The sequence below is a fragment of the Oryctolagus cuniculus genome, chromosome 10, assembly GCF_964237555.1.
Source record: "Oryctolagus cuniculus chromosome 10, mOryCun1.1, whole genome shotgun sequence".
Taxonomy (NCBI): Eukaryota; Metazoa; Chordata; class Mammalia; order Lagomorpha; family Leporidae; genus Oryctolagus; species Oryctolagus cuniculus.
This window is the reverse complement of record NC_091441.1, coordinates 29,841,432-29,867,579: the sequence shown is the minus strand read 5'-3', so window position 1 is coordinate 29,867,579 and position 26,148 is coordinate 29,841,432. Positions and strand designations below refer to the sequence as shown.

The 26,148-nt window shown below is 37.3% G+C and overlaps 1 protein-coding gene across 15 annotated transcripts in view; it reads right to left on the bottom strand.

Annotated features, from left to right (window-relative positions):
* Window positions 1–826: 826 nt before the first annotated feature.
* Window positions 827–26,148, bottom strand: part of SMAD2 (SMAD family member 2) — a 93,497-nt gene continuing 68,175 nt past the window's right edge. For all 15 annotated transcript variants that reach the window (XM_070050203.1, XM_051851976.2, XM_051851973.2 and 12 more), the window contains 7 exons: window positions 25,712–25,846; window positions 22,632–22,706; window positions 9,378–9,431; window positions 7,435–7,647; window positions 4,990–5,127; window positions 4,660–4,804; window positions 827–1,539 (listed from right to left, as the gene is read on the bottom strand). In XM_070050203.1, the coding sequence (XP_069906304.1) occupies window positions 1,416–1,539; window positions 4,660–4,804; window positions 4,990–5,127; window positions 7,435–7,647; window positions 9,378–9,431; window positions 22,632–22,706; window positions 25,712–25,846 (884 nt within the window). In that variant the 3' untranslated portion in view covers window positions 827–1,415. The remainder of the gene's footprint in view (window positions 1,540–4,659; window positions 4,805–4,989; window positions 5,128–7,434; window positions 7,648–9,377; window positions 9,432–22,631; window positions 22,707–25,711; window positions 25,847–26,148) is intronic.

Genomic DNA, 26,148 nt, shown 5'->3' with positions numbered 1-26,148 from the left:
GTGGCTGCAGAAGGGGCCGTTGCCACCTCTGCACGCTCCTCTCCCGGCAGACACGGAAGATGGCCAACCACATACCCAGAGCAACAGCTCAGACTGCACCTAATTTTAAGCTGAAAATCTTGTTAAACAGATTCTCCCTCACCGTCTAAAATTCTGCATTCCTAACATATAAAATAACATTTGATTTATAAACTGAACACAACATACTTGTTGGTCCTTATCTGCTAACCACGCCTCAGCATTGCTTTCCTAGGCATTTCACAGAAGCAATTACATTTACAAAAGGTCCATTTCACAATACAATCTGGTAAACTAAATCCAATGAAACTACTCAAAAGGGCAGAAGGCCTGTGTTGGATTACTTTAAAACACCTTTTCAAAAAGGCTATTTATACTTATGATCAGAATTTTTTAAAAATTAGGATAAATCTGATGAAGTAATTCTAGCATATCCCTGAAAATAATTATACTGCTACTTGTGCATTTTTTTAATGAAATGAAGGGAAAAATCCATAAACTACTAAGTTATACAAGTCAATTATTATCTGGTGCAGTTAGGTTGTAAGGCAACGGGACTTCATCCATAGACACTTACACTGTACTCCAGAATCAACTGGTGCTGGCTCTGTCAGTGCAGTACTACTGGCAATGATGTCATGCTACACTGTTTTGGTATAAGAACAAAGTGGTAATGGAGATAAGAGGCTTGGAAAGATTTTCAGTATGGTTTCCTTATAATGAAACTTAGCAGTAAACAAACACAAAAAGAATGAGTATTTAAGCCCACTGAACACATTAAGGTCAAGGATTTCAAAAATTAATCCACTTTTCTTCCCCCAAGAGTTTATTTTTGGTAAAAGGCAGAAAAATTAGTTTTTCTACAAGGAAAATCTGCTTCTAAATGATAATTTGAAAATCTTGATATATATTATATATTAAAAAAGACACACAAAAATAACGGAGAAATGGGAATAACAGATTAGGTACTGTAACTTTATAAAGGCTTGCCTAGATCAAGAAGCAGCACACACACACCTCATTTATGCAAATTAAAAATGTGTATAAACAGCACAATACTGTGATACTGGATCATGATACATTACCTGTACACATTACTACTACTGTTATTAATAAACCTTTGGGACACGCAGTTTTATGCCCAACAAGACAGCATTAAGTCTTTAAAATCTTCTCTTCCTCCTTTATGGGAGGGTATTTCTAGACACTAATTTTCCCATCTAATATTCAAATATAGGAAACAGATTCCACAAGGTGCTTTAATTGATGAGACCTCAAGTGCTGTTTTCTCTCTTGAATTTCTGGACAGTAAACAGTCCACGGGGACCATACACGAATACTATGATAGAAGAGCTGTTACACGGAGTCTGTCGATGGACTTGGCTGGTGCTGAAGCTTTACGACATGCTTGAGCAGCGCACTGACGGGGATCCCATCTGAGTTAATACTTTGTCCAACCACTGTAGAGGTCCATTCAGATGAAGTTCAATCCAGCAAGGAGTACTTGTGACTGTCTGCCTTCTGTTTAAATGAATACAAGAAAATAATTATAAATTAAAGCAACATGAATAGGTTTAGGCATATACGCTAAGAATTGAGAAATTAGAAGGCTGCATATACTAAAATCTAGTTTCTTTTTCTTTCATTTACAGCTGGGGCTCTGCCAAGGCCAGGTGGTGCCAAGGTGCCATGAGCTGGGAATGCAATCCAGGTGTCCCATGTGGGCACTCAATTACCTGAGCCTTCCCACTACTGCCTCCCAGGGTCTGCATTAGCAGGAAGCTGAAGTTAGGAGCAAAAGTCAGAAATTGAACTCAAGCACCCTAATATAGGAATAATAATTAATTAGTAATTAACTTTGGAAATCTCATTATTTTGAACCCTGTTGATCCTCAAAGTCAAGCAAGGTACTTCTAATGAATTTTGGGGGTGAGCACTGTGGCACAGTGAGTTAAGCAGCCGCTTGGGACGCCTGCATCCCTGGAGTACCTGGGACAGAGTCCTGCCACAGGGCTTCCAATCCAACTTCCTGATAATGTACCTGGGAGGCAACAAATGATGGCCCAAGTACTTGGGCTCCTGCTATCCATGCAGGAGACCAGGACGGAGTCCCTGGATCCCAGCTTTGACTTAGTCCAGTCTTAGCTGTTGTGGACATTTGGGGAGTGAATCAGTAGATGGAAATCTCCCTCTGCCTTTCAAATAAAAATAAACATTAAATAGGAATTCTTCAGACATCTAAATTCCCTGTTCCCTGTATTTCCTAAATGTTATGCTAACAACTAAGCTGGCAACAAACTGAAAAATCATTGTAGAAATGTAACCATTAGGTCTCTGAGGAACTCCACTCCGGCACCATCGAAGACAAAAGCTCCTGGTGCCCACCCACAGTAAAGCACACAGGTTCGATTTGTACACATTACAGGAAACTGCTTGATTATCTACAACCAGAGGTACCTGACTCCAAACACCCATCAAAAACCTATTCTATATTGCTGCTTCTATAATCATAGATTTCAATTTATCTCTGATTAAGAATGTGAAGGAAAGATGACAGCATCTCTCTCCACAATTAGAACTCTTCTTAGCAGACCACCTATAGACACACACTCTCCCTAACCCCATTAAATTCCTACTGTACTCGGCATTATTTTGATGTTTTGAAGAAAACAAAGTCTGACCTAAAAAACTATTATCAGATAGTACCACCTCAATCTAGTTTTACTGTCAATTTAGGTCAATTCAACTCCAAATGAAAACAGGCATTCAGATACTACATATCAAAAGGATAATGATCAAACAAAAGAACTACAGTAAAGTAACAAAATTAGGTATTCTCCAAACAACCCAGCATAAGAATGATAAGCCTTCACTGTAGGATATAAATGTTTAACATACTTTGTTTTTATAAAACTGTTCAACCAGCAGACTTCAAATCTGGCCATTTCACAAGGCAGATGCCTCAAGGCTGACACTGAGGCATAACAGCAGAGCCACTGCCTGTGACACTAGCTTACCATGTGGGCACTGGTTTGTGCCCTGGTTGCTCGACTTCCCATCTAGCTTCCTGCTAATGACCTAGGAAGAGCAGCAGAGAATGGCCCAAGCACTCGGGCTCCTGCCAGAGTGGGAGCCCAGGATGGAGCAGCAGGCTCCTGGCTTTGGCCTGACTCAGCCCTGCAGCTGTGCTCACTTGGGGAGTGAATCAATGCAGGGAAAATCTCTCTCTCTCTGTAACTCCTTCAAATAAATAAATGACAAAAGTCAGATGCTTCGTAACTTGTTCAAAAACAGGTAACCAAGTCCAAATCAAACCAAATAAATGTTGAAGGAACTAAACAAAACAGGAATACAACTACTATATGATATGAGTATTTCTTAAGCAGGCATGCACAGAGTAAGCAATACTTGGACAAGTTGCCGAAAGACAGTGTCTTAAGTCCTATCCTTTAGTGTGCTAAGAGAGAACTCTTCCCACTCTTTGATGTGGAATCCAACCTATCACCTAATTTGGCAATAATATTGTACACATTGATGACAAATTAAAACTGAGTTTTGTGAGACCCAATTATGTAACTGTTAATCCTCTCCTTAGAGAAGAGGTTAAGAGTCAAGCAGAACTGTCTTCCAATCCCATCTCAACCACTTACGATATGTCCTGGGGCAAATTATCAAAATTTTCGAAACAAATTTCCAAACAATTTGTAAATCACAAAGAGTGCAACTGCACCGATTTTAATCATTTAAACAAAGGATTAACAACATAAAGCGTCATTCTTCTCAGGATATACAGTACAGTGGCTGGCATCACAACAAGTACCCTTCTACTCCTGAATAACAGTCCCCTGATCTGAACCTCAAAGAGCAACCCCCATTTTCTTTGGAGGATATGTTTTATCCAGTGGATGACCAAAACCATGGATAACACCGAACCCTATACACACTATTAAGGTTTTACCCATACATACATACTTAGTACCTATCATTTACAAATTAGGCATAGTAAAAGATGAATAATGACATAAAAATAGAACAATTATAAGAATATAATAATTTACTTAAAGCTTATTTCAGGAATTTTCCATTTAATATTTTCAGAACTTGGCTGATCACAGGAACTGAAAACTGTAGATGAAAGAGGACTATTGTATTTGGCCTTAACTTACTTGTCCAGTCTTATTTTTCTCTATATGCTTTCTGCCAAACCAAACTGCTATTGAATTGTCAGGATTATAATTTCCTATCTCACCCACCCTGTCTGTGACCACTGCATCTTACAGAACCTGGACTGAGACCGTGTGCCATCTTTCCCAGGCAGCCATCCTCAAGTTCTAACTGCCAATGCTTCTCTTTCCATGAGCTGACATAGCCTTGCAATATACTCCTTTTATGGTATTCAGCAACCTGCATTATGTTAAAATGTGTGTCCGTGTTAATCAGATTTCCTATAATGCCAGCACAGTAATTTGCAACAATTTTGATTCTACAGACCTCCACCTTTCTTTCATTATTTTACATAAGGATCGGCTGACTCTATTACCAATATGAAAACAGACACATGGGAACTCCAAAAGATGCGAACAATGGAATAAGAAAAGAATTACACAGTGGAAACTTAAAAACTGAACATGGATTTCATACCGGTATTCTGCTCCCCAGCCTTTCACAAAACTCATTCTTATGGTGCACATTCTAGTTAGCTGATAGACGGCTTCAAACCCCTGATTAACAGACTGAGCCAGAAGAGCAGCAAATTCCTGGTTGTTGAAGATCTTGAGATTACAGCCTATGATTGAGGGGAAAAAATAAAAGAAACTGTGTAAAAAATAGTATCACTATTAGAAAGTAATTTTAAAATAGCTAGAGGTTTTAGAATACAAGCATGCAAATCATTGCCTGATTCCTAACATTAGCAACTAGAAAAACGAAGCGAATTGATGTGACAGGTTTATTGACATTGTTGAATCATACCTGGTGGAATTTTACACACTGTTGCAGGGTGCCAGCCGTATCTCTGATTACAATTGGGGCTCTGCACAAAGATTGCACTATCACTTAGGCACTCAGCAAAAACTTCCCCACCTATGTAATATAAGCGCACTCCTCTTCCTAAAACAAAATACATATGGGATTAGTTTTATAACACTGTTTCAGTGTGACTTTAGAAGAGTCTTCGTGGAGACATTCTAAAATGGTGTGAGCTATTTCACAGCTATGCTTTTCTGAAGTCTAACGTCGAAATATACCACTGTATATTTTTATAGTTTTTTTTTTAACTATAATTTTACTAAGTTTTAAAAGCAACATGAGGGTACTTCAAAAACCTCATGGAAAAAAATGGAATTAAAAGATAAGTTTACTTCGGTGCAAAAACCTTTTTGAAATCCATGCATACCTTTGATAGCACACATTTGCCACGACCTTCTTGAAAACCCTGCACATATGCTTATCAAAAGCATTTAAACAAGAAAAGGACAGGGATAGTAAAATATTTTCACACAAAGTATATATTATTTTAAAATAAGAAACAGTTAATTTAAGGAATTAGCTAATGCTTTGACAAAGATATCTTCATTAAAATAGTTTTTCCTTAAAGATCCACTAAGATTAAGAAGGTAATAAAAAAGATTTCAAGAGTTTAAGCATCATTCACCTTTTTTGAAACTATGTATCATGGTGGCAACCAAAATCTCTCTTAACATAAACGGAATTAGTTAAGGGAAAACTTATCCTAGCAGACAGTTCTAACAGCTCGTTCAGCATCTGACAGATCAAAGACACACACACACACAAATCAGAAATAAGAATTTGTAAAACAGAACTGTCGGAGGCAGATCCTGAAGTGTCCCTAAGAGTCAGCCCTGGCACACGTGCGCCTTCTCTGTTACTCAATCCAGCCAGGTGCTGTTGGGAAGGGACTCTGCAGGTGGCATTAAGGAAGCAAATCACTGGAGGAGGATTATCTTTGTTGTGCAGTAAAAGAAAACAGGTAAAACAACCAATAAGCCAGATTTGGTAGATGCAGAAACTGGTAACTTATTAAGATTATGGGATATTTGTAAAACAATCAGGTGCTTGCCCATTAGTAAAAGATTAAGTTGAAAAAAAAAAGATTTTTCAGGCAGTATTCTCTGATCAAAACTACTTAATACACTAGAAATCTGAAGTACAAAAAATGATCTGATAAATACAGCAACCCAAAATTTTATAGAGAGAAGTGAATAAAGTTTCTGTTAAATTTTTATGCGGAACCCCAATTAAAATACAAATACACAGAAAACCCCCACAATTATTCTGGTAAATGTAGGAGTAGACAGATATTCAGAAGCCTTTCTGAGCTACAAGCACATCTGGGTACGTTAACGAGATTATCCACATTTATACACCAAGCAAGATTTGAGAACTTCCACGTGGAAACAGTTAACAGATCTCCTAATCACTATCATTTTGCAGGACCAAAATCACTCTGGCTATCAGCAGTATTTCCCATGGGAGATGAGAGCTAATTCTAGGAAAACAGAAGCAAAGTTTGGTTAAGTTACTTTGAAGATAAGAATGACATTCAATTATTAAAGGCTTTCAAACTTATTTGATTCACTGCTAGAAAAAATATTGAGGACTCCAAAGAGCTTCTGTTTGTATGGATCACATTTATGGAAACTTAGACGTCAGATATTAAAACAGACTTAAAAACACGCACAAGTTCAATTAAAAATAAATCAATCATATCACCATTAATGTTTACAGAAAACAACCATATTATCCAAAAGAAAAAAATAGTGAGAAGAGTGACAATGCTTCACATTTTTGCACATCTCTTAGGTCTGTCAGAACATAGCTGGATTTTCCTATCAGATCTACATTTGGTAGATCTTGCAAATCCATATGCCATGTAGCCTTTGAAATACTCCAGTGTGTACTTATGAAAGAATGAGAGTAAAAATGGTACCATCGTAATAGTTCTGACCTCAGAAACTTGCAAGTGTTTCTGGGATTACCAGATCCGAGACCACACTTTGAGACCCCCCTGAATTATATTAAATGATAGCTCTTGCTTTAAATATTCAGCCTAAGATTTTTAAAATCATTTAATATATGAGCTCACAGAAGGAAGAAAAAAATACAACAGGGGATATAAACAAACTGAGGAAGAGGACCTCATGATTTATAACAATTAACCCTACTATCTGAACACACTCATTTTATGATGGCAAAAACTTAACAAACTTATGTTATTGTAACACACATTACTGAAGAACTTTTCAGTGTCAAGGGTGCCAAATAATAATTTGAAGGCAAGAGTTTGCAGATTGAAGAATCAAAGAAAGCCTGTGTACTTAACCATGACAGCAGCTGAACTGCCAGAGGACTGGGTTCTTATACGTAAGTTCTTTGCACAAGGAACATAAAACATACCTATATGTCTTCTTGTCATTTCTACTGTGGCGTTTCGGTTCACATTGGACAGTAACCCTAAGCAGAACCTCTCTGAGTTTGATGGATCTGTAAAGCCATCTACTGTGAGGGAAGGCTGTGAGGCATGGAAGGTCTCTCCAACCCTCTGGTTCAATTCATAATATGCTATTGAACACCAAAAGGCCGGTTCTGAATAAGTAACTGGCTGCAAATCTAGGAGAAATGAAGCATAAAAAAAAGTATGTGAACAATTCAAGTCATAAAGAGATGGAATCTCATCATCTCACATGCCCTGTGCCAGCACACACTGGCAACACCTAAGAGACCGAAGTAACATGTGTATCCGTTTCCACAGCTCCTACCAGATTTTCCAATTTTCAAATCTCCCTCATCTCACAACGTCACATTATGTTGGATTATTCGTTTTACCAGTAGTTTCAGCTTAGTTCTTACTCAAATACAAAACTACCAGAGCCCAACTCTGCAACTTGTTGTACTTAGCGCATTTCTAAAAAGCATAATAAAGGTAAATCTACTAGAATAAAGCTGGAGCAAAGATTAATGAGTTGGAAGTCACAAGAAAAAACATTGTCTTAAAGGAAGACAAAAAACGTGAGATATTTTTTGACAGTTCTCTATTTTAACATGAGACTCTCAGTGAGTTACCAAATTAGAACCAAAAAGTACTAAAACACAAAGAGTATGCAAGTATCAATAGAACAAGGGCTCAAGAGTACTCATTTCATCAGAAAAGTGGGAGCACATGTGCTGAACCTTGGCACTCTTGACTAAGTGTATCATAAATAATAATATTATGGAAGAAAAAAAACCCTGACAACTTTGAAGAACTTTGAATGGCTAGAAACTGAAGGGAAACTATAAATATAAAAGAGCACGTAAAATAAATCACAGGAACGCATAAGTATATACACACATATATGTGTATACAGCTCTAAAACACATACATATTTTATATGTATATACATATATTTATATATACCTCTTATAGTAGTAACTGATAAGATATACTGTAAAACAAACCCATAGATACATATAATAGGCTATAAAATTTTTGATGAATAAAGTATAATTTCAATGAATATAAAGATCATTTATTACATTCATATGTACCAATAGAGACTTTAGTGATACTGAGACACAATAATATCTATTTTGTCTTTTAAAATATTTATTAATTTATTTGTAAGTCAGAGTTAGAGCGAGGTATACCACCTGCTGGTTCATTCCCCAAGTGGTTGTACCAGGCAGGTTTGAACCATGCAGAAGCCAGGAGCTTCATCCAAGTCTCCCACAGGGGTGCAAGAGCCCAAACACTTGGGCCATCTTCCATTGGCTTTTCCCAGGCCATCAGAAGGTAACTGGACTGGAAGCAGAGCAGCTGGGACATGAACCAGCACGCATATGGGATGCCAACATAGCAGATGGCAGCTTGATCCGCCATGCCACAACACTGGCCCCCAGTAATCTCTATTTTAAAAAAGCACTAATGTAGGGACAGGTGTGTGGCCTAGCAGTTAAGCCGTTGGTTAAGATGGCCATGTCCCACATCACAGTGTCTGGGTATAATTACAGCTGGGGTTCCTGCTCTGGCTTCCTATTAATGGGGACCCTGTGAGACAGCAATGATGGCTTAGGTAACTGGGTCCCTGCCACCATGTGGGAGACTTGGCTTCAGTTCCTAGATCTCAATTTTGATTTGGCCAAGCTCCAGCCATTATAAGCATTAAGATAGTCAAACAGCCAACTGCAGCTTTCTTTCTCTGTCTCTCAAATAGATTCATTTTTAAAAAATTAAAAGCACTAATTTAAACCATTTGCATGATTACCTGATTATTCCTTGGTACTCCTTTCTTGCTTAGAAAATAGTTTTATGCAGGTGATACAGTGTATGAATGGCAGGGGAAAAGCTATTTGCAACTTACCCAAGCTGTGATTAACAGGGGAAAGAGTAGTAGGAGACAGTTCTGCTGGAGAGCCTAAAACAAAAGGATTCAATTCTTTAATGCTCAAGTATTTCTAGAACTTCTATATTACTTAATACAACTGGTTATACTGGTTGTAATTATCACCAATAATACACAACTTAAATGCCAAGAATTCAAAACATACTGCTGCTTTAATTTGGAGAGCTCCTATACATAAAAGGTACAAAAGATTATAAACAGTCTGGCTTCTAGCCACCCAGCTCCTCTTTCCAAAGCCATCTAACGTTGGAAGTGCTTATGTATGCTCCAGAAACACCGTAAGCACACATACTTGTAATGTGCCTCTATCAGAGATCGCTCATGTTGCTGTGTTTCCTATTCACCATCTACACCTATCAGCCAGCTGTGTGGCATCATACTATGAACCCATATTGATGGTCAGTCAGGCTATTTCAATCTACTGCTTCAAAACCCAAGATGGGAACAATTCATCTTGCACATTTTGCATACTTCCAATCACACTGAAGGACAGTCTTATCAGGGAAACTGTGAGATCAGATTTGTGCATTTTGTAATTCTGATAGATATCTGGCAGAATTACCACTCAGTAACAACACAAATGGAGAGGGATGCCCTTGGTAAGAGGTGTTGTGTCTTAATTTGCATTTCTCTTAAAAATGACATTTTGCTTCCTTCTGTGATGAGTCTGTTCTGCTCATTTCTGTATTGTGCTGTTGATCACACTGTCCTTACTGACTTGTAAAGGCTCTTTTAGGATTAAGGATATTAGTCCTTTCACGGATGGATGCTTGTATTTGGTCATCAGTTTTGCAACTCAATTCATTAAAAACAAATGTTACATGACTTAATTTGTGAATCATTTTGGGGTTTGTCACATGTTGATAAAAGTGGTGGTGATGGTTCCTTCTGGCTGAAAGACAACATTTCAAGTATTTTCTCAGTAAGCATGATACTGGCCTTAAGACTAAGAAGAAAAAAACATTACTTAAGATTTTTGTTCATGGCTAGTATCAAGCAACACTAGTCCGCAGATTTACATGAGTACTGTGTGTAAGACTCTGTGAACAAGGTCCGAACAATCTGGAAGCTTAATGTCTTTATGCTCTGGAACGGTTTAAAGAGTATAGTACCAGCATAATCAGTCAATAATTTCCTAGCATTTACTCCAAGACATTCTGTTTCTTCTATCCAAGTGATTTGTTGAGAATTTTATTTTCCTATAAAATTGATCTCTCCTTATATAGGTTAAATCTAATCAAGAAAATAAGGTGAGGTGAGGGAGGGGGAGAAATACACAAACTAGGAAGATGAACAAACACACACAACGGAAAAAGAGGAAAAAACAAACACCGATAGACTACTTGGCTCAATTCTATGCAACTATATTTAAAAGACAGTTTTCACAAAATGTTAAATAATCATAATTACAAACATGAGATACATTTTGTTTCTGGTCCTCATTCACTACACATTTAGGGGAAGTTATCTAAAAGAGGATGACCCAAAGCTTTAAAGGTACCCCCAGGCACAGATGCAGAGTAAGAGGTGAGCCTAAGCTGCGCTCCCTCTCACCACACACCACGATAACCAGGGCGGAAAATAGCAGGCGAAAGGTGAAACAGCAGCTCCTGGATAAGCAGGTGAATCCGAGAGAGAGAACAGATGAGGATTATTTTTTTAGAAGACAAAAGTCTTCCATAACACAATTGAGTTATGTTCTTTTTTTGTCCCTCACTCTGAAAAATCTGTTGGCAAGTCACAACAGGTACAAGAAAGGTCAAAATATATTTAGAACAATGAAGAAAAATTCACTGCTGTTTCCTGAAGCAGATGTAAGTAAACAAAAGTCACTACCAGAAATGGAAGAAACTGTCCAATTACTCATATCTATTAAAGACTTACTTCTCCATTCAATACTTATCAAAAGGGACCAGCAGAATCACTTAGACTAACAGGAGTCCAGGCAAATGTGACAAAAATTAATTTACAGATTACAGAAAGGCAGGCTCATTATAAAATTACAAAATTAAGCTTGTTAGTTAATATGAACTTTGAGGCAAATGCAACTACTCAAGTCTGGCCCACTAGAAGCACTCAGTTGTTAGACGTGATAATTGTCCTGTTTCAGCTACTTTCAATCAACTGTCTGCTACTGCAGCTAAAACAGCTACAGAAATCTTTGTAAATATATTCTTGCATACAGGTTCATATATATTTACAGGACATATTTTTCATAAAGGAATTGTTCAATAAAAAGGAAATTTTACTCAGTACCAGAGAGTCCTCTCAAAATGTTCAGTCTCACCAAGAGTTTATGAGCTGGTGTTTCTTCACATCATGTCACTACACGCTGACATCAGCCAATCTGACGGGTTTAAAGGGAGCAATGCTTTTTTTGTTGTATATAGTACACTCATGTTCTTGTTTCCATTTTTCTATTAACTACTGTATTTTTTTTTTCCTTTTCTGTCTACAAAATTTTAAATTTAGAAGTCAGTTCTTCCGACTTGTCAGTCATTTGCAAATATTTCCAACAGCTTTTGGATCTGTTCTAAAAACTTTTTTTTAAACAAATAGATGTTAAAGTGGTTTTAGGTTCAAAGAAAAATTGAATAGTAAGCTCAAAGAGCTTTCATCTACCCTTCCCTTCCCCCTACCCTATCCACAGGAACACCCTCATATCACAATGTACATTTGCTACAATCAATAATCCAGCATCGACATACCATTATCACCCAAAAAGTCCACAGCTTACATTAGGGCTCATTATTGGTGTTGTGTGTTTTACTGGTTTTGACAAACGTATGACAATATGTATCTACCACCTACAACACATACAGGAACTGCCCTAAAAATGCCTTGTCCTCAACCTAGTAATCCCTCCCATTTCTATAACCCCTATCACTGGTCATCTTAACTGTCCTTCAGTTTTGTTTCTTGCAGAATGTTCTAGAGTCGGAATCAGACAGCTTATGTAATCTTTTCAGAATTGCTTCTTCCATTTTCATGCCTGTTCATGCCTTGATAATTCATGCACTCAATATTCCACCATCTGAATGTACCAGAGTTTGTCCATTCACCTCTGATAGATATCGTGATGGATTCAAGTTTGAGCAATTATGAATAAACATGCTATAAACATTTATGTGTTGGTTTTTGTGCAGATTCATCTAGTTTTGATTCATCTGGGTAAATACAAGGGGCAAAACTGCTAGATCATAACCTAAGAATATGGTTAACTTTTGTTAAGAAACCATCAAACTCTTCCAAGTGGTTGTCCCATTTCACAAACCCACTAGTAATGAATCAGAACTACTGCTCCCCATCCTTATCAGCATTTGGGGTTCTCAGTGATTTGGATTTTGCCATTCTAACAGGTGTATAGAAGCATCTCATTGCAGTTTTAATTTGCTTTGACTTCTTTTTATCTGTTGTATATGTACAATCATTTTTTGCTTGATGGGTACAGCGAGGCGTATATAAAGTATGTTTTCATTAAAAAAAAACTTTGTATTCAAAGACTACTCTGTTCCACATACTGCTTCTGATGTCATGACTTGCATCTTTTTACGTTGTGTGTCCTAATTATAGTTATGTTTCACCTTTCCACCTTCATACTACAGACATGTGAGTTACATACCTAACTATGTTATTCTAAATTTGACTATAGATCCACCTTTATCAGTGCATTTTATCCTTTGTGGGTTTTCAGTTTAGTAATTAGCATTGTTTTGTTTCTGTTTGAACAACTCCTTTGAACATCTGAAGGCAGGTCTTATGGAGATAAACTCTCTTAGATTTTTGGCGGTCTGGGAAAGTTTTTCTCTTGCATTTCTGAAGGCGAGTTTTGCTGGATAGAGTATTTTTGGGTTTTCCTTTCAGCATTTTGAATGTATCAAACCACTCCCTCCCAGCCCGGAAGGTCTCTGCTGAGAAATCTACTGATAGTCTAAGGTAGATTCCCTTGCGCATGACATGCTCATTTTCTCATGCTGTTTTTATTCACAAGAGCAAAGAAAGAATCTAAATGTTGACAAATGAACAGATAAAGGAACTACAGTATATATGCATAACAGAACATCATTCAGTCTTAAAAATACAGATGCTACTATGTATAACAACATGGAGGAAACTGGAAGATATTACACTAAATAAAGACAAAATATTGCATGGTATCATTTATGTGAATGCAATGAATGTAAAAAATTCAAATACACAGAAAAAAATAAAACAATGAATACAAAGGAGAAAGGAAATTTAGAGATGTATCTTAAAGGGCATAAAAAGTTGCAGATACATAGAAAAAGTCTAGAGATGTAACATACAACAATTGTAAGGCATATAGGAAACTTGTTGAGAGTATATTTTAGGAGCTCAATACATACATACACACACACACACAACTATGAAAGGATGACTGTTAACTTGCTTGACTTAGCAATATCTCAAAAACACCCATTCTTCACAACTCCCTGTCTTTGGAAACTAGCCAGAGGTAGTCTAGTGCAGCAATTAATAAAAGAAACTCTAGATTCTGACAGCCTAGGTATGAGTTTCTGTCATTTTCTGTGATATTCATTACAATGTTGGGTTTCTAACTTTTGATAAATTATGCACCTTTTTATATTAAGTCATTTTGCTAGCTGTAATTATATGTAATATTTAAATTTTGCTATTTTACTGTGCTAAATTTTTAGAATTCACATGTATCATAATTTTACCTGTAAAATAACAGTTTAAATGCTATTTGACTCAGAATAATGGTAGAAATATAAAAAGATTAAAAAGAAATGTTATGTGTATTGTATGTCAAATCCAGCTACAGAAATATACAATGTGTAACTACTTTCTCAAGCTTATTAAGTTCTATATATTTCCAAATTTTTTATGGACATATTTCTGTTCAAATTCTTTCTCATTTGTTTTTGGTAAAAACTTCTGCAGAGTTCTCCTTGAATATAGAAGACCAGGCAAAATCTTTACTTTAGAAATAATGAGGAAATGCTGAACAAATGAAAAACATCCGATTTTCTTTTGTATCTTTTTAAACTTTTTTGTTTAAGATTTTATTTATTTATTTATTTGAGAGAGTTACAGACAGAGGGAGAGACAAAGAGAAAGGTCTTCCTACCATTGGTTCACTCCCCAAATGGCCACAAAAGCTGGAGCTGCGCTGATCCGAAGCCAGGAGCCAGGAGCTTGGAGCTTCTTCCCGGTCTCCCATGCAGATGCAGGGACCCAAGGACTTGGGCCATCTTCTATTGCTTTTCCAGGCCACAGCAGAGAGCTGGATTGGAAGAGGAGCAGCTGGGACTAGAATAGGCACCCATATGGGATGCCAGCGCCAAAGGCGGAGGATTAACCTACTGCGCCACAGTGCCGGCCCCCTTTCTTTTACTTAAAGACTTATTTATTTGAAAGGCAGAGTTGAGGCCAGCGCCCCGGCTCAATAGGCTAATCCTCGCCTGTGGCGCTGGCACACCGGGTTCTAGTCCCAGTCGGGGTGCCAGATTCTGTCCCGGTTGCCCCTCTTCCAGGCCAGCTCTCTGCTGTGGCCAGGGAGTGCAGTGGAGGATGGCCCAAGTGCTTGGGCCCTGCACCCCATGGGAGACCAGGAGAAGCACCTGGCTCCTGCCTTCGGATCAGTGCGGTGCGCCGGCCGCAGTGCGCCGGCCGTTGCGGCCGTTGGAGGGTGAACCAACGACAAAGGAAGACCTTTCTCTCTCTCTCTCTATCCACTCCGTCTGTCAAAAAAAAGAAAAAAAGGCAGAGAGAGAGAGGGGGAGAGAGAGATTTTCCATTTGCTACTTCACTCCCCAAGCGGCCACAACAGCCAGGGCCGGGCCAAACTGAAGCCAGGAGCCTCTTCCAGATCTCCCAACGTGGCTGCAGGGGCCCTGGCACTTGGGCCATCATCCAGTGCTTTCCCAGACACATTGGCAGGGAGAAGGATCAGAAGTAGAGCAGCTGGGACATGAATGATTGCTCACATGGGATGCATCAAGAGATAAAACAGCCAATAAAGCGCATCTGTTAAGCAGACACTGAAACTGCCAGATAAAACTTTAAAATGCCAACTGTAATACTAAAAAACTGGCAATGTGAAATGAATTCATATAACTGGATTAACAACAGACCCAAAGTCAGACCCACAAATACTTATCACTTGATTTTCAACAAAGGAGCCAAGGCAAATCAAAGGAGAAAGGAAAGTCACTTCAACAAACAATGCTAAAACAACTGGAACAAATAAATTCTGAAGGGAAGTTATGAAGAGCGGAGCCACTAAATCCAAAACATTACTTTTAACACTTTAACAAATGTTCTTGAAAAACCAGTCTAAAGCAAACATACAGTAGTGCACACTTGATTAGCCTAAAAGGCAAGAAAACAAGAATAGAGAAATAAAAAAAAAAAAAAGCGAAATGGTAACCTAAATGCAATATCAATGATCATTTTTAAATGGAATAAAAATTCTCATTAAAAGACAAGACTATTAGGCTAAGCAAGACACAAAAGACTGTTAAGCTAAGTCACAAGAAACATACCAGCTGCTCCACTTCTGAACCAGCTCCCTGCTAATGGCCTGGAAAAACCAGTGGAAGATAACCCAAGTGCTTGGGCCCCTGCCACCCATGTGGGAGACCCAGATGAAATCTCCTGTGTCAGCACCAGCCATCACAGCCACTTGAGGAGTAAACCAGTAGACGGACGACCCCTGTCTCTCCTTTTCTAACTCTTTCAAGTAAATACATAAATCTTGAAAATTTAAAATTAAGATATATTAATGAGACATTTTATACTCAGAGTCAATGCATCAGGAGGAAGTAATAATTATAAATGTGCATCACTTAATTACAGAGACCAAGAACATACAAAGTCAAAACTAAGAGAATATTAGAAACAAATAAATCCAAAATCAGAGTTGAAGATTTTGAGACTGTTCTGCATGATGACAAACAAGTAGACTGAAAATCATAAAGTATTAAGAATATTGAAACAATCACCGTGTTGACATCATTGACATTTATAGAACACTAAACTACATCCTATACTCTTCTCAGATATACATGGAACCCTCAGAGCACGCCCACGTACATCATAAAACAATTTTTCTGTAATTTCAAAGGACTGATGTTGTACATTGTATATTCTAGACCACAACAGAATCAAATCAGAAGCAATGAAGAATCTAGAAAGAATCTAGAAAAAAATGCACCCTTGTTTAAAAAGAACTTTCAAGTAACTCATGGAACAAAACATTTGAGAAAAATTAGAAAATAACTGATAAATAAAAATAATGCACAAAAAATCTGTAGCATGGAGCTAAAATAAAACTTAAAGGTTTACATTAGAAAGTACTTGATTCTTTCAGTCTCCCTTCCTCTTTCTGTAACTCTGCCTTTCAACTAAATACATTAACCTCCAAAAGAGAGGGGCCAGTAAACCCCTATTGGTGTGCTGGTTCCAGTCCTGGCTGCTCTGCTCTCCAGACCGCTCCCTGCTGACGCCATCTGGAGAAGCAGCAGAGGATGGGCCAATTACTTGGACCTCAGACGTCATACAGGAGACCCCAGATGGAGTTCTGGGCTCCCGGCTTCAGGCTGGCCCAATCCCTGCTATGGAGGCCATTTGGGGAGTGATGCAGAGAACAGAATATCTCTTTTTCTCTGTCTCTATCCCTTTGTCACTCCAACTTCAAATAAATTAAAAAAATAAATAAAGAATTGAATGATCTACTGTATTGACAAAAGGAAAGCAGACTAACTGCAAAGTAGCTGTAAGAAAATAATGAAGAACAGAAGTAAAATAGAAAAGAGACAAAAAATAGAAAAGATGAAATTGGTCTCTTGAAATTACTGATAATTGCCCTACAAGATTTATCAAGAATGAAAGAAATGACAAATTATCAATATTATAAACCTGAAAATAGGACTTTATTAAAAATCTTACATACTTTAAGGGAATAACAAGTTTTAGAAATAATTTTATAGCAATAAATTCTACAATTTAGATGAAATGAATAAATGTCTTAGAAAACACAAGTTACCAAGCATAAACTGAAAATGGGGGTTGCACTGTGGCACAGCAGGTCAGGGCACAGCGTCCAATCCAAGTATTCCGTACGAGTGCTGGTTCAAGTCCCAGCTACTCACTTCCAATCCAGCTCCCTGCTAACACGCCTAGGAAAGCAGCAGCAGATTACCCCAATGCTTGGGCCCCTGCACCCATGCAGAAGACCCAGATGGAGTTCCAGGCTCCTGGATTCAGCCTGGCCCCTCCCTGGCTAGCAAAGCCATCTCGGAGTGAAGCAAAAGATGGAAGATCTCTCTGTAATTCTGCCTTTCAAATAAATAAATCTTAAAAAAGAAAACAAACTGAAAATCTAAATCCTCAATTTAAATAAACCCTTCCCTACAAGAGATGGTTTCTCTGGTATAATCTAGAAATAAAAATAATACTAACCTGACACACAGTCCTTCTGAAAACAGGAGTAGAGAATCCTTAACAATATATTTATGATATTAAAGGGCTAATTCATCATTATTAAATAGATCAAGGTTGGTGTTATTACAAAATCACTTAGTGGAGTTTACCACATAAAGATTAAAGCATTAAAACTACAAGGGTATTTCAAAATGCTCATGGAAAATGGAATTAAAAGGTTAAACTTATTTTAGTACAAAACATTTTCTGAAATCCTGCATTCAAGGGAAATGAACCACCTAACAGATGTAGAAAAAGCACTGGACAAAATTCAACAATCATTCATTAAAAAAACTCAGAGCATCAGGATCAGAAAAGAACTTTCTCAACCAGATAAAGAAAATCTACAAAGTATCTACAATTTCATCTTACTTAATGGGGAAATACAGAGTTCCTCTATAATCAAATGCAAAAATATGACTTCTATTCAATTGTGTACTGTGATCTTAGCTAAGACAGGAAAAGAAAAAGGCATATATTTAACAGATGACATAGTTGTGGATGAGAAAAATCTAAAGAACCTACAGAATACTAGAACAAACAGTGAATTCAGTAAGGATACAGGAAAAAAGATCAATATACAAAAATTTTCCTAAATCTTAGGAAATAACTTAAAAATAAAATTTAAAAATGGCAACATTTGCAATAACATTAAAAAGTTTAAAGTGCTGTGGAATGTATCTAATGAAATATACACTGTACCTTGCCACCAAAATCATGAAAACATGGCAGAGCACTGGTGATAACAGTAAGCTCACTATCCTGACATCTGCAAGCCTGACCCCATATTTTTTACAACCTTATTTTCCTATTTTATAGAGAAGATCCTGAACATGAAGGTGAACTACATCTGTCTGGATTTGTTTGTTGTTTTCCTTCAAATCTTTGTGCAAAAAGAATTTCCGTTTTCTTAATGGATAATATTTTCTTCAAATATATTTATATCATACTTAACTGAGTTAGGAACATTTTCAATTGCTTTACAAATAGTAACCCTGTTGATACCCTATGAGTTAGATACTATCATTATCAATTATTTTACAAATAAGGAAGCTGAGGACCTCAGTCACCCAGCTAGTATGTGGAAGAGGAACAATGCAAACTCAGTAATTCAACTCAGAGTCTGACCATGCTGTCCTGAATATTTACATATGGCTAGAAAAGCAGTCTTCCAAGTGGAGTATCTGAACCCTAGCCTAGGAGTAATTTTCTATTAATTTCTAATTTTTTCTGTGCTTCAATCTGTACACTAAATACCTGCATACAATTTATAAATAATTAAATATGTATTTGCTATTAGTAATATTCTCTCAAAACCTCTTTACTAACTGTATTAGCTTTCCAGAGCAGCTGTTACCAAGTGCTGGCTTGAACCAGCAGAAATATATTCTCTCCCAAGTCTGGAGGACAGAATCCCAAATCTGTCAGCCGAGCCATGTTCTCTCCAGAGCTGGCAAAGTCTATTGCATGCCTTTCTATTCAGTTTCTAGTTTCTCCAACAATCTTTACAGTTGCTTGGCTGGTAGCTGGGAACGCCAATGGCTGCCACATACGCACATGGCGTCCTTCCCTGCATGCATCTTCTCTTCTCCTAAGGATAGACCCTCCAATCATACAGGACTAGGGGCACACCTTTCTCCAATACGAGTTCATTTTAACTAATTACATTTGCAAAGATCCAACTTTAGAATAAAGTTACATTCTGAGGTACCTGAAATGTCTAGGACTTCAATATATCTGTTGGAATACCAAATTCAACCTATTGATACATGCAGATTAAAAAATCTTTTAAGGGGCTGGAATTGTGGTACAGAGGGTTAAACTGTCACTTTGAATGCCAGCATTCCACATCAGAGTGTCAGTTTGAATCTCAGCTGCTCTGCTTCTGATCCAGCTTCCTGTCAATGCACCTGGGGAGGCAGCAACAGATGGCCCTAGTGTCTGGGTCCCTAGGATCCACACGGGAGACATGGATGGAGTTCCTGGTTTCTGATTTTGGCCTGGCCCACACGTGGCTGTTGTGACCATTTCGGGATCAAATGAGCAGATGGAAAATTTCTGTGTCTTTGCCCTTCTGTCACTCTGCCTATCGAATAAAGAAATAAATCTTAAAATAAAAACAAAATCCCAAAAACCTATAAGCCTGCATCTTTATATAAAAAGAGTTCAAAAGGTTCATGGAAAATATATATCATGAAAAAAATATGCTTGATTTCCAAAACGCTTCTCACTCAAAAAACTTATCTTTTAATTCCATTTTTCTAAAAATTACCTTCATATAGCCTGGACCAAATACAGTATGTTTAGAAGATAAAAGACTAAACCACAGGGTATGGAATCCACATCTGAGGATCCATCCTACAGATGCTATTTCTTGATACAACTGTTTGGACAAGTATGTTCGTGAAATCATCATGACTTGAAAAGGGACTAATTACAAAAGGCACCAGTTAAGCCAACTTTCAAATTTCATGTGCTGTTCAGCCTGAGCACTAACATCCACAAGGCTTTAAAGATTAAAGACATCAAACCAACTTCTACCATCTCATGAACCAGAATTCAGTTACTACAGGAAGTGCTTTCAAATGTGTCATTCTAAAAGTCACTGATATCACTCTGTTGAAACAGAACTAGAACTAACCATCACTGAATGGGTGTTTGCACACTAACTGGAACTACTGTGGTCTTTTGTGTCTGGCTTCTTTTATTTAGAGTAACGCTTTCCAGTTCCAAGGTTCACCCATTTGTAGTACTTCATTATCATTTATGTGGCTGAATAAAGTCTGCTGTAGGGCTGTATCTCATTTTATTCATTCATTCATCATTTTATGGATATGTTGCTTTGTTTCCATTTTGGCAATATTATGAATAATGCTTGCATAAGCATTTGTGTACGTTTTTTATGGACCCAGCTTTAATTCTCTTGGGTATATGTACCTAGGAGTGAGGCTATTAGGCCATATGGCAACTCAATACTTTTCCAAAGCAATTAAATCGTTTTACTTCCTACTGACAACGTATGAGGACTCAAGTTTTTCTATATTTTCACTAAAACTCAGTACTGTTTTTCTTTTTTGATTATAGCCATCTAGTAGACGAGAAGTAGTATCTCACTGTAGTTCACGGTATTTAGCATCTTTTCATGCCATTCACTTTCAAAAGCCACAGCAACAGCTGTCCAACACAATGAAAAAAAAAAAAGAACATTTTTGCTGATTCAAGAACAGAGTTCTTTAACATCCAGGAATGTCAGAAAGACATATTTGGAAAGTCAAACAATTTGCATTCAGGCTATGCAACATATTATTTCCCATAATCATGTTTCTTAATTATCTGCTTCTCCTAACAGCTCTTGTAAGTATAATCAGGTACAGGAGTTTCTTTAACCTGGAATCTAAAAAAGGAAAGAATTTAAACAAAAGAATTATTGTGGAAAACTTCCTCCTCCTAATGGTAATCTATTTGAAATAATTTAAATGATTCTAACTGCACAATGGGGTAATGTAAAATGTACAGAAAGGCTGACCATATACTTTGTCAGACTGTGATATTAAAATATGCAATTCTTAAGACAGATGGCAGAATGACAGAGTCAAAATTGGCACAGCTGTTTAAGCCGCCACCTGCAGCACCAGCATCCCATATGGATACAGATTCCAGTCCTGACTGCCCCACTTTCAATCCAGCTCCCTGCTAATGAGCCTGAGAAAGCAGTAGAAGATGGCCCAAGAGCTTGGGGCCCCTGCACCCACGTGGCAGACCTGGAGAAAGCTCCTGGCTTTGGCCTGGCTCAGCCCCAGCTGTTGCAGCCATTTGGGAAGTGAACCAGTGGGTAAAAGATCTTTCTGTGTCTCTCCCCTTACCTCTCTGTAACTCTGCCTTTCAAGTAAATAACACAAAAACTTTAAAAAGCTTTGTTGTATGTGGCATTTCTTGTATGATCAAAGTTTTTCTCCATCACTGTTTGGAGTGGATACCCAAATATCAAAATTTAATCATTTTAGGTCAGGTACAAGGTTTGATGAGTGAACAATTTGCTAGAATTCATAACTCACTTAAATTAAAGGAGCACTGAAAAGCTGAACACCATCCCCCTACTAAATTCTTCTAAAAATCTGTATTGGGCTAATTCTAGTCATTCATCACAAAGAGTTATTCATAAAGTAACTAAAACTTGATAAACAGAAGCAAGCCTAAGAATACTTAAAAATAAATAAAGCATATGAGTGTCTTCAGAATTCTGACAATTATTCTGCAGAGTAGCATATGTTAATATTTCAATGACAGCATCACCCTCTTTGATAGTTCAGATATGGTTACATAAATGCAGAAGATTCTTCTTTTTTTCTTTTGTACATTTCTCAACTTCTCTAAATTTAAGAGAAATATCTCTTGAGAGTTTCAGAAAATGCAAGAAATGCATAGCCATCCTTGGTATCCACAGGGGACTGGTTCTAGGACTCTTTGAAGACACCAAAATCTGCAATGCTCAATTCCCTAATACAGAATTTATATAAAATTTCTGCAGTATCTGCATATACTTTATGTATCTTCTGCTATAAATTTAAAATCACCTATATATTACCTATAATATGTAGCACCATGTAAACACTGTGTAAATAGTTGTTACACTGTACATCACTGTCAGGAAATGATAATGAGTAAAGTTTGCACATGTAATCTCATCTGCAGCTGGCTGGCTGTGTATCTAATTACCAAGGACTTCTGAAAGACATTTTTTACCTGTGTCCATACTTTGGTTCAACTGTTGATCACTTGTTTCTCCATCTTCACTGATATATCCAGGAGGTGGTGTTTCTACAAAAGTTTAGACGAGGTCAGGTATGGCTGCAACGTGCTCTCACTACTTTTTTTCCCAGGCATCAAGGATAACCCATGAATCACTCCAAATAACAAATAAGAATGTTATATGACATTATTATAAAAAGCAATGTTGTATACTGAGGGCTTATGGATTCAGGCTCTGATCTAAATCCCATAGGTTAAGTCCTTAAAACGTATTTAAATACAATTCAGCAGACTTCTGGGCATATTTCCTCAGACATTATTTACAGAGCTGGCTCATACCCGTATCTATATGTGCGATTATATATATGTAGATACATAGCTATAAACCCATATCTATATTTGGCAAGATCCAAAAATGTAACTTCAAAGATGTCTCAGTTCTGAATCAGTAGGCTTCGAAGGCAACAGTACCTATAATGTTGTTTGCTTTTTTTTAAACTAATATAATAGATGGATATAGAGAAGATTAAAGGAGAAAGACACTTGTGTCTCTGGAATGCAAAAGTAGCACTGGCTTATGTTGTATATTAAGATCTACAAGGTGGGGTCGGCGCTGGGTTCTAGTCCCGCTTGCCCCTCTTCCAGTCCAGCTCCCTGCTGTGGCTCGGGAGGGCAGTGGAGGATGGCCCAAGTGCTTGGGCCCCTGCACCCGCATGGGAGACCAGGAAGAAGCACCTGGCTCCTGGGTTTGGATCGGCGCAGCGCTGGCCGTGGTGGCCATTTGGGGGGTGAACCAACGGAAGGAAGCCCTTTCTCTCTGTCTCTCTTACTGTCTAACTCTATCTGTCCAAAAAAAAAAAAAAAAAAGTTCTACAAGGCAATATATGGCTAATGGTTCAGGACTGGTCTAATTTGGTTAATTCTAACCAAAAACTACATTTCTCCAGGAATTTCTAACTAGTAAATTCTAAGAGGCTGAAGGAGAAAAATTCAACTCAAATAGACTGCTGCAAAAAACAGGGGTAAAGCCTCTGAAAATAAGGATTAAATTCTAATGTGTCATTTCCAACATATTTCTGACACTCAAGGAGGCATCATGAATAGCTGAGTACATTTACACGATTTGCTATTTCAATAAGGAAAAATAAGTTCAAGACTTTCAAGGGTTTCACATTTTACATTTGCTAAATTGTTTTAAGCAATAAAAGATAATGGAGACGTATTCCTAAAAATAATTTTGTAATAATCTAAAGAGGAGAGGGAAAAAGTGGGTTAAGAGTCTCCTTCATTAACCTTTTACAGTGTCATTTCTATATGATTAACACAAATTTTTAAGTATCAAATTTTTTTCATTTAACTGTCAGTATGTCCAAATTTTAAATACTAAAAAATCAAAGAGTAAAATATCTGGATATACTCAAACAACAAAGAATTTAAAAGTAAGAATACATATCATTAAGCACTACTTTAATGGCTAAAGCTAATAAAATTAAACATACCTAAGCTTTGCCAATTTAACCACCAATGTCTCAAAAGGACTAAATAGGAAGAGCTGCTGAACTTTAAAATAGCTTATCCATTGTATTTCTCTACTTATTTTCATTATTATTTATCTGTAAGATAATAAATAATGAAGCTTTTAGCATATTAGAGAAAATGCTAAAATTTCTTTTGAGGTAGACTACAACTACATCTTTTGGTTTCTTTCACTTAGAGCTGGATAAAGCACTACTATCAAGAAAGGCAAACAGGTATAAACTACTTCTAACTTTCTAAAATCCATTAATTAAATAATTAAAGAAATCATGGAAGGAAAATGAGCTGAAACATCTTTACAAGTGGAAGTCACTGAGCATTTTTATTAACATCCTTCCAGATAATCACGGGGATGTGTCTACCAAGACGGCGTGCTAACCACCTAAGTTTTCTAGGCCCTCCCACACCCAGGCAATGTCCTGTTTCACAGCCCACCTCCTTCCCTCATCCTAGCCCATCACACGGCACTCCTCTTTCCCCTTTTCTCCCAAGTCCTCTAAAAGCTTCTATTTCCTGGCAATCCAAGGAAGCAGCCTTAGATTCTCTCATGAATACAACAGTAATCAAAGAAATGTACAGTGAGAAATCACTTCCTATCTGTAAAACCAGTTATTTAAAAATAAAATAAAATAAAACTCATCTTTTCCTTATTTAAAAACTTTTTTTAATGAACAAGCATGGTTTTCAGGATGGGACACACTGAGGAATTATTTGTGTGTGTACTTGAAACTCTTAAGTTCTCTATAAATTTTCAGTTGTATAAAAACAGGAGTGGAGCAGAGGAACCTTAAAAAAGAAGGAAAACACTAAAAATCCAGCACATAGCTTCATCCTCATCCTAGTCCTTCCTAACTTCTGTAGTGCAAGAGAAAAAAACAAAAGAAAACATGTAGGAAAAGTAACAAAGCATTAGCTATTCTCCTAAACAGCATTAAAATCCGAAAGTCCAATACCACATGGTGGAATATTACTGGAGCATATGACTTACACTGCAATCTGAAGACCATGAATTTGAAACTCATTTTTCATAAGGAGTTACTGAGACCCAGATGAAACCTAACTGAAATACAGGTTTTCTGGTTTTCACTGTGTTGCTACATCTATAGAATCAAATGCCACATCTCAAACATTACCAAAGTTACCTAAGATAATCGGTTGTTTTTAGTTACATTTCTATCAGGAATATTTTTCCTGTACCATTTAGTTTGTTTACATTCTATATCTCTCTCAGCTTTACAACCAAGATAGGTTTACTAACAGCTTTTCTTTTCTGCTCCCCATTGTTCTCTGATTAAAGCCACTGCAAAGAAAATAAAATATAAGGTAAAACTTTTCTCCAAATAAAACTTTAATATTTTACTAAACATTAATGTACATTAAGCCTTAATGAACTAGGCTTATATATTTCATAAAACAGACACCCCAAAAATCAAATTTTTCTATTCAAAATCCCAAATTCACGATTTACTAATACTTGAACATTTATGGACAAAGTGTGTGTGTATCCAAGTTTTAGAAGAGTAAGAGGGCAACAATACCTGGGATGTAATTACTCTGTGGCTCAATTCCTGCGGGAAAGTTAGTGTTTTCTGGAATGGAGTGGGTATAGTCATCCAGAGGTGGAAGTTCAGTTAAGATCTCCGTGTGCCGGGGCACTAATACTGGAGGCAGAACTGAAAGAGTTAAAGAAATGTTAGTCAATGCCAAGAGTAAAAGGTGTGGGGGACTTTATCAAGTTTTCACCAAGAAAGAGGAAGGCGGGAGGAAGCTTCCTTTTCAAAGTTAGCATCCATCTTTTTGGTATTATAGCAGCAGTCGGGAAACTGACAAGTCTGATTGAGACTTTTAATGTATTAGCATGTAGCACACCATCGAAATTTCCAACTTCAAATTTACCTCATGTTTTTGGGGCCAGTGTGACGGGTAATGTAATACCACAGAAGTTCATAAATCCCCACTGGAAAGGCTGAGGAAA